Raw genomic sequence first — 8,916 nt, forward strand, 5'->3', positions numbered from 1 at the left:
CAATTCAGAGAGTTTTACACAGCATCAAGACATGTAAAGCCAGCGTAGTACGCAATCTAGAGGAAGAAAAGCCTGCTTTGGACCAGGGATAGAGAAATAGAAAAATGAGACTGAACAGAAATTCCAGAAACAGATCCACAAATATAAGGCACACTTGATTTACACAAGTGGCCAGAAGGAAGGTGGCCCTACATGTGTTACTGGCCACCCAAGGACCCAGAGGCTAAGAAAGAGAGCTGAGGAGGAAGGGAGGGGACTGGATGACCCCCCCACCAGCATGAGCTCCCAGGAGTGCGGGGGTGGGAGGAAGCACTTACAGGTAATGTAGGGGGATGTAGGAGGACAGCCTCATGCCCTCAGTGTGGGGGATAATTTCTTAACAAGGCACAAAATGCATGGCAGTGGAGGGGAAGGTTGATAAGTTTGAGCACAACAGAACACAGAGCTTCTGTCCACCAAGGGACAACTGCAGGACCCACGCAACAGGAGCAGGTGGGAGCTCCCAGCGCAGGTGGAAGGCAGGCCTGCAGGGGGCGTCCGCCGGGTGCTACCACTGGGGGTATGTTCAATTCCTAGGGCCGCCAGAACAAAGTCCCGCAAACTGGTGGCTTAAGACAGTCAAGTGTGTCCTTTCATAGTCCTGGAGGCTAGACGTGCTAAACCAAGGTGTCAACAGGGCTCCCCAAGACCTGTGGGGGACACACCTGCCTGCCTCTTCTGCTTGGCTCGCAGTCCTCGTGGGCAGCCCTCGGCGCCCCTGGGCCTGCAGATGTATCACGCCATCTCTGCCCCCACCACCACGTGACTGTCTTCTCCCCGTGTGTCTGTCTTCTGAGGAGGACACCTACTCCAGCATGGCCTCATCTTGGCCAATCACGTCCACAGTGACCTGCTTCCTAACAAGGCCACATCCACAGGCCCTGGGGGGTAGGACTTACACATATCTTTTGGGGAGACACAATTCAATCCATAACTGGTGAGATAGGAGATTTTCCGCCTAAAGGGAGACTGAGCAAATGGGCAATACATTGAGGGTAATAGGATTTGGTTTCTTATTGTCAGGGAAGAGGGAGCAGTTGGAAAGGGTAAAGCCAGCATGCAGCCACTGGTGTTGGTTTGCGTGAAGATGTCGGTGTGAACTTGTATTGCGGTGCATGGAGTCATGGGTGCACTGGCAGACGTGGTGGTGTGAATGGGCGTGTGGGCACATGCACTGGGAGTGCCTGGGAACAGCAGCAGTTTGAGCTCCAAAACTCATCTCCACCAGAAGCACCAGGGCTCCTTCGAGAAATAGTCAATTTGGGGGCTGGAGCAGGGAATGAACAGGCGGAGTCCTGGAACATTTCTAACGCCAGAAATCCAGGAAATGCTCCATGCATGATGGGAACGTGGCACAAGATTCCAGAGGCCAGTTGTAAGGGATCTAAGCAGCCAAATCTGGAATAATTCGAACATCAAAATACACAATGACTGAAATGGATCCCAACTGACTGAAAGAGAGAGAAATCTGCAAGCTCACACCTACAGCATGGAAAACAACTAATGCGGGACGCCTCCCCGCACCAGCTCCAGTGGCTGGGTGGCAGTATGCAGCCAAATCGTGTGCTCCTGCAGGGAGATCGGGTGCCGTGCGCTCTGGACTGCCCACCTCATGGCTTGGGCCGCCTGTGTGCTCAGCAGGAACTGGAGAAGCAGGGTCCAGCAGGAAGGCCGTGGGGCTTCCTCGGGAGCGTGCGGCACATGGTGGGCAGTCAGCACTAACTCCCGTCCCGTCCATGCTGCCTCCTGGAGGCATGAAGCACATTGTCAGTGGAACCTCTGGGACCCAGCAGTGCCCATCTCCCCCACCCGCCAGGGGATACGCTGCTGGGTTCCTTGGCCCCTTCCTGCACATCCTCTCTCCCAGCCCTCTTCTCCACAGGCGAGAGCACCCCAGGTCCCCGCACCCTGGCCCACCCCTGCCACCTGGGAGTCATCTCAGAGTCGACGAGGGGAGGCTCAGCAGGCAACCCTGGGTGGAACTTCATGCTTTCAAAAAACATTTTATCTCAAACAAAATTCTCGTTTTCTAGGGTTACAAACATAGTCCATGGTCACAGAAGAAACTTGGGAAACTAAGACAAGCACCAGGGAGGCCGGCTGAGCTGCCGAGCGATCCCTGGGACAGGCACAGGGAGGGGACATGCGCCGGGTCTCCTGCAGGTCTGTGGCAGAGACAGAGCCCTCGCTGCCGCCCTGGCCATCAGCCGGGCCCTCCGATGTGACCACTGCATATCCACAGAGCAGATCGAGTGGCTTCTCTGGGGGCCTCTCCTGACCAAGCTGCACAGCAGGGAGGCATTTCACTGAAGGAGGGTGGTGGCCTCACCAAGGGCCACCTGAGCAAGGGCGCCTGAGCACGAGGGGCAGGCGCCGCTGTGGCTAGAACGGACACAGGTCTGAAGTGGGGCAGAGACGCCCACCCGCAGCCTCTACAGCACAAAATGCCAACGGGAACAGTTCTGCCCACTAGCAAAAGAGCCAGGGACTGCCCAAGGCCACGGGAGAGGTTCCCGGAGGGCTGCCCTGGCTGCAGCTGGCCGGTGAGACCAGCGCTGGTGTAAGGAGTCTGCAGGAGGGTGGAGCCGGTCCTGCCAGGGGGACCCTGACCGCTGGCTTTGCTTGCGTGTCGGTGAAAATGCTCAGGGCGACATGAAAGCACAGAACAGACAGACACTGCACCCAGTTAGCACCACCAAGTCACGTTTGTTCAGACCTAGAAGCGCACTCTACAGCCCCTCACGTCCCGCAGTGGGCAGAGAGCTAGCTGCTCCTCGGGGTGAAGGTCTGACAGCGTCGGAACAAACCACTGAAGCACGCTGTCTGCCGTGGCGCCCCAGGCCTGCAGCTGGCGCCTGCCTTCCCTGCTCACACTGGGCAGGCGCAGGCCAGCGCTGCCCGCGGATGGGCTGGGCGAGAGGGAAGGGCACGCCGACGCACGCCGCCTCTCATCTCTCCCCCCAGGCGCGGCCTCCATGCGCTCCTCCCGCTGCCCCACGCATGGCACAGGGGCCGCGCTGCGGCACGTGCAGTCGCCGGGATGGGGCCTGAGCAAGAAACTGGAGCTCTGCTTCCGAGCTTTGTGTCAGAGCTGCTGCACGCGCACGCAGCAGGCTGGGCTTGCCCTGCTACAGGCAAAACTGGGGTCCGCAGCAGAATGCCCGACCCCTGGCCCTGCACACGGCGCCCCCAGCCGAGGGGCCGCAGAGGGGCCGGGACCCGCCAGACCCGAGTGGCGGCCAAACTGGAAGTGTCCAAAGGTGCAAAATTAGGACATACATGGGGAGGAGTAGTTGCTTCAGGTAATAGAATAAACGCAAGGAGGGAAATCCGGCGTTACTTCACCTGGAAAGAGGCTCAGAGCCGGAGGCGTGGCCGCCCCCACCCGGGCCTGTGCGTCAGCACTTCCTCTTATGAGAACGTCTGTCGGACGGGACCGGGGCCCACGCGTCCTCCGTTAACCTGATTGCCTCTCCGAAGGCCCTGTCTCCCCAAAGTCGCATTATGAGTTACAGTGGCCTCCTGCTAATCTGAGGTTTCGGTCCCCCACAGCCAAGTGAGGTGAGGAAGCAGGTGACCCTCCTCCTCGTGAGCCAGCGGTAGGTCGGTGGAGCAGCCTCACTCGGTCCCAGCGCCTGCGCCCCGCACCTCCCTCCTCTCAGCACCTGGGGGTCTCCCCACCCAACATCTTCGCTGGCAGAAAGGGGTGCAGCACGCTCCGAGGTCCTGAGAGAGGCCACAGTCACAACACATACTCTGCATGTCAATAAAATCATTCCATTTTATTAGTAGTGTTGTTAATCATTTACTCGGCCTAACATGTAAATCAAACTTTATCACAGGTGGGTATGCACAGGAAAAACAGCATATATAGGGCTTGGCACACTGGGGTTTCAGATTCACTGGGGATGGTGACACATATCCCCAAGGACGCGGAGAGCATTGCACTGAAGGTCAGTGTTTCAGCACATGCGTGGGGGAAACACACTCAGTCCCTAACAGGCACCACCGGCCAAGAGCACGGCACACTCCCCTCCAGATATGGGCTGGTTGGGGCGGGCCCTTTGTTGAGCAAAGCCCCATCTGCAGAGCCTGCCCGGTTCTCATTTGTCGCTGTGGCCCACACTGCCCTTTCCCAAGGGAATCCGCACTCCGACTCCCCTTGGAGGACTTGGGCAGGCGTACCGTTGGCCATAATGGCTCTGGCTCTGTCCACTTCCCCCCCTTGATGGCATCATTTTGTTAGGCAGGAAAACAGATATGAGCAGGGTGGAAAGAGAATAGGGCCAGTAAAGCCCACTAGAAGGGACTCAAAGAGTCAACCAGTTAAAAAGAGAAAGTTCAGAAGGCCAGGAGCAACTTGGCCTAGAAGTTTGAATACTCCCCAGATTTAAAAAAGTATCTCAGCATAGCCTATGTTTTCACCGTGTCAATTAGAACATACCATTGTAAGATTTACTTTAGCACCTGATCAAAGACCCAGCTTATTTAGAAAAAATTCTATCTTAAAGCTAAGATTGCATTTTAATCAAACGGATGGTGGCTCAGCCCACCTTGGAGGCAGGGCAGACAGTCTTGATTGATATGCTTCCAGACAGAAGCTGAAATCCTAGAAAGGAATCAAAGCAGTAAATTTCTTGTGTTAAGTTTAAAAAAAGGGACTTAACGTCTTAACAAAGATGAACATTCTGGGACAATTTGGCAGGTTCGCACCTGGCCCTTTGTCACTTTCCTGAAAATCCTCACCGCCTATAAAACCCCAGACCCTAAATCCTTCAGGGCGCTCCTCTCTCTCTGAGGTCGCCGACACTTTCTCTCTCTTTGAGTAACTTTAAATAAAACTTTTACTCTGCTTCACTACTGTGTCTCTGCCCTTCAGTTCTTCGTTGCAGCGGTGACAAGAACTGAAGAAAATACACAACGCTCCCCGAACAATTTCAGTAAGTTTAATTTTGAACTTCAACAGCCTCTTTGGGAAACAGGATCTCCCACACTGGCTCCTCTAAGTCCTCCACCCTCCACCCGCGTTGGCCCCCTTTCTCCATCCCGCCACCCTCAGACCTCCCCTTCTCCCACTCACATCAGCTCCTGACAGTCACTCCAACTTGGCTGACTCCTCCAATGGGGGCTTGCAAGGTGCTCGGTGACCCCGGAAGCAGCTGCGTGAGGCTGAGAAGCTGAAATGGAGACAGACAGAGTGTTTTATCCACGCAGGTGAGCTTTGGACACACGCACAGCCGCTGTCAAGACTGCACATCAGGGCCAAAGAAAGCCTTAAAACTCCCTTCTGTAGCCATTGGTGGGATGCTTTAACCCTCATTCAGAACAGGGGACCTCAATTGTCTCATTTGCCAGAAACAATTAAGATTTAAAAAAAAAAAAGTGGGGCAAAGATGAGAACCAACTCTTTTCTATAAAACCAGTGAGTTTTGTATTACTGTTTATGCCTGATGCGTGGCTAAAATTTTATAATGAAAACCATAAGATCTCTGTTTGTATGTTTCTGTATGTTTACATATGTATGTATACATAGAGAATATTTTCTTACCAAGGGATGGAATTATCAAATTAATTTATAAAATCCCATAAAGATTATTCCATTCTAATTGACTTAGACATAAATAAGTACTTATATAGGTAAAATATTCGTAAAACCCTCATAAATATAAAGACTTAAAAAACAAAATTCAACAGTAAATTTGAAGATCTAATTGGCTTTCTTAAGCAATTCATGGATCGGCAGCATCCCTCGTAGAGAGATGCTCTGGAGAGTTGTACAAAACAGGAGGAGCGTGTACAGTAGGAAGTTGTACAATAGGAAGGAGGGTGAGGACAAGAAGTTATTAGCAAAGGAAAAGAAGGGATTGTTTCAGGCGACTTGTGCTCAGACAAGCAGGAAGTCTTATCATACAGATCATCTCTTTTTCAGTGCGGGGGGCAGTGGAGAAGGCCCAGGTGACAGAAGACCTTGTTGGTGCTCACCAGAAAGTTCCCAATTTACTGATAAAGGTCACATTCCTGGAAGAGGTTGAAACTACTTAAGGCTTGGTTTGGGGCAAATGACTCCATTTGTGCTTACTGTTTCTTTTTTTGAACAAAACTAACCCAAATGTTCAAGTTCACATGATTTAGGTAGATCTTTGGTAAATAGGACTAGTTTAATATTGCTGGTCTAAAAAAGAATTGTGTCTTGAGTTATCAGCAGTAGTTATACCATGAACACACATTTTTGTTCTACTTGGATTTACTGGTCAAATCAGCTAATATTATATCTACTAGACATTTAAGGTTGTAAAAATTATAAATTGAGCCTAACGAGAATGTGCAAGTAAAGATGCCCTAAAACGAACTTCTTGGAATCTACTAGTTCATGTACAAGGACTGAGAGAATCCAGACCGAGTATCATCTTGCGAATAAGCCGGCCGGCCATCTCAGAGAGACCTAGGTGTCATCTTACCTGGCTTCAAGCGTTCTCAGAGGACACGTCAGCAAGCCACAGGCCCACCTTCCCCTGACCCCTCCCCTCAGGGAGCCTGCCGAAAACCCCAGCCATAAAAAGCCTCGACCTGCCAGAGACCCTTCTCTTCCCTTTGTTCTGCCGGCCAGGCCAGAGGGGCCCTCTCAGGTTCTGCAATGAACCTGCCTGGACTGGGGGGTTAGTGTCCTTTCTTCCTTTCGAGGACCATATTGGAAAAACAAGAAACAATGTATTTAACGTTTTCAAATTTTATTTTCTGCTTTTGTGATTTTTTTTCTTTTTGGCACTTACTTTTGGGGAAGCAGGGAGGATGTCATGAGGCCAGTGGGACTGGGGTGGGGGTGGGGAAGGAAGGAGCTGGCACACTAGGGCCAGGGCAGCCTCGGAGAGCTTCCTGAAGGGGGGCTTGGAGGGGGCTTGCCCAGCATCCTGCTGTGTGATGTGCCCAACATCCCTCCTGCGGGGGATTTCCTCACAGCAACTCCTGTGGGCTGGAGGAAGCTGGACTTCCGCCAAGCATTTCTTCCCGGGGGCCCCTAGGTGACGCCCCTTTCCCGACTCAGGGTTCTGGGTGGGGTCTGACAGAGCTGCAGGAAAAGGGTGGAGACTCAGCCAAGCCCCTCATTCTTATGGGTGGGACCCAAGTGTCCTCCAGAACTTATTTATGAGCCCTGGGGACAGGGCCCCAGACACTGGCTGGCTGCCTGGAGGAAGCTGACACTAGCAGGTGGGTCCACGCAGGAGGCAGGCCCAGGCCTGCCACAGGGCAGGCAGAGGCCATAAGAGGGGTCAGCCACAGAGGGCCCGGGTGTGTGGAGGGGAGGTAGGAGCCTGAACCTAGGCACCCCGCAGGGACCCCCACGCACCAGGCCATCTCCAGAAGCCATGAGAGGCATCCGTCTCGTCCTGCTGGCCATCCTGCTGAGCCTAGAGCATGGTTCATGCTCACGGGGGCACCCAGCAGGGTCCTGTCCCAGGGACTGGGGCGGCCATGCCTGGAGAGAGGGTGTGTGTGTGTGTGAGCTTGGGCGAGGTCTCGTCTGCTAGGACCCGAGGGTGGAAAAGGGCACAGCTCCTACAGAGAAGCCCAGAGTGGCTGCCCAGAGGCCATGCTCCTGCACGGGCTATGGCTCTGGGGCTCTAAACTCAGCCTTCCTGCCTCTCCCCGGCACAGCTCTGAGCCTGCAGTGCTACAGCTGCAGTGGCATCAAGGACAGCGGCGAGTGCCAGCACATCACATGCTCAGGCGTCTGCTTCACGAGCGACATGACCATGACTGTGGGCAATGGTGAGTCCCCAGCACCCAGAGCACGGTGGTGGGTTCAGGGGGCTCTGCTCTGAGGTGCCCCGGCCTCGTGGAAGGAGCATGGGTGCTGCAGGGGAGAGAATCCCTCTCACCTGGGGCAGAGACCTCCTGAAGGAGGGTGCGGAGGCTTGACGAGATGGGCCTCCCAGCAAGGAATGGAGGGTCACACCTGGGGAAAGGGGGCTGGGAGCCTCCCACATCAGGCACCTCCTTTCTTGCCCACAGAGAGGATCGAGTTGCAGTCCAAGGGTTGCAGCCCTTCATGCGGCCTAGTCTCTGAATTACTGAAGCAGCTGGTGGACTCAAGCACCCTAGACACGGGGCTGCTCCCTGGAAAGCTGGAGGTGCAGGATACCACCTGCTGTGAGAAGGACTTCTGCAACCGGGTGGCCTGCATGGCACGCAGCCCCTGGGACCTGGCAGGGGGGCTCCTGCTCAGCCTGGGGCCTGCCCTGTGGGCCCTGCTATGAGGACCCCTCCATCTGACATGGCCCCACCCACTGCAAGCTCACCCTCCCACACGCGCACACACTCACATCCATGAGCGCTAGTCAGCCACGGACCTGCCCAGAGGCCCAGGGGAGGGGGCCAGCTGGCTCCACCCTGCACCAACCCTCGGCCACTCCTGCCCACCACCTGGCTGCCCAGCCTCAGGTGCCCAATGCCCAGCCTTGCCAACAAGCTATCAGTTAACCACTGGCCCAGGATGCAGAGGCTGCCGAGCCCTAGCCGGACAGAGCCCTTAGCTGAGTGGAGCACAGCCCCACTGCCCACTAACAGGGCACCAGGAACAAGTAAAGGCTTCTCAGCATCCTCTTGTCCTTCCCAGGCCATTCAGCCCCTTGGGGGGCGGGGGGCTCTCTGTGACCCTGCTCGAAGAGGCACTGTGCTTCCACCCAGTCTTCCCTCAACCAGGAAAGCTTGGACAGCTAAGGGGCTGGAGGCAGGGGCCTTCCTGGGAGGCCAGCCGGGCACAGCCTGCAGTGGCTCTCCACTCTTCCCCAGGACCCTTCCCTGGGGAGGCACCTGCACAGGTTCTTCGGTGGCCACAGTGCTGGTGGCTGGAGAGGGGGCTCCATCCTGCCCCTTCCC

At 55.1% G+C, this 8,916-nt stretch overlaps 1 protein-coding gene across 1 annotated transcript; it reads left to right on the forward strand.

The window, feature by feature from the left end:
- Window positions 1-7,327: 7,327 nt before the first annotated feature.
- LOC118930681 (lymphocyte antigen 6H-like) lies at window positions 7,328-8,537 on the forward strand. Its single transcript, XM_036922465.2, has 3 exons — window positions 7,328-7,455; window positions 7,693-7,806; window positions 8,050-8,537. The coding sequence occupies exons 1-3, from the start codon at window positions 7,404-7,406 to the stop codon at window positions 8,292-8,294; spliced, it is 411 nt and encodes a 136-aa protein (XP_036778360.2). The 5' UTR covers window positions 7,328-7,403; the 3' UTR covers window positions 8,295-8,537.
- The last annotated feature ends 379 nt before the right edge of the window (window positions 8,538-8,916 follow it).

The sequence above is a fragment of the Manis pentadactyla genome, chromosome 3 (assembly GCF_030020395.1).
Source record: "Manis pentadactyla isolate mManPen7 chromosome 3, mManPen7.hap1, whole genome shotgun sequence".
Classification (NCBI taxonomy): Eukaryota; Metazoa; Chordata; class Mammalia; order Pholidota; family Manidae; genus Manis; species Manis pentadactyla.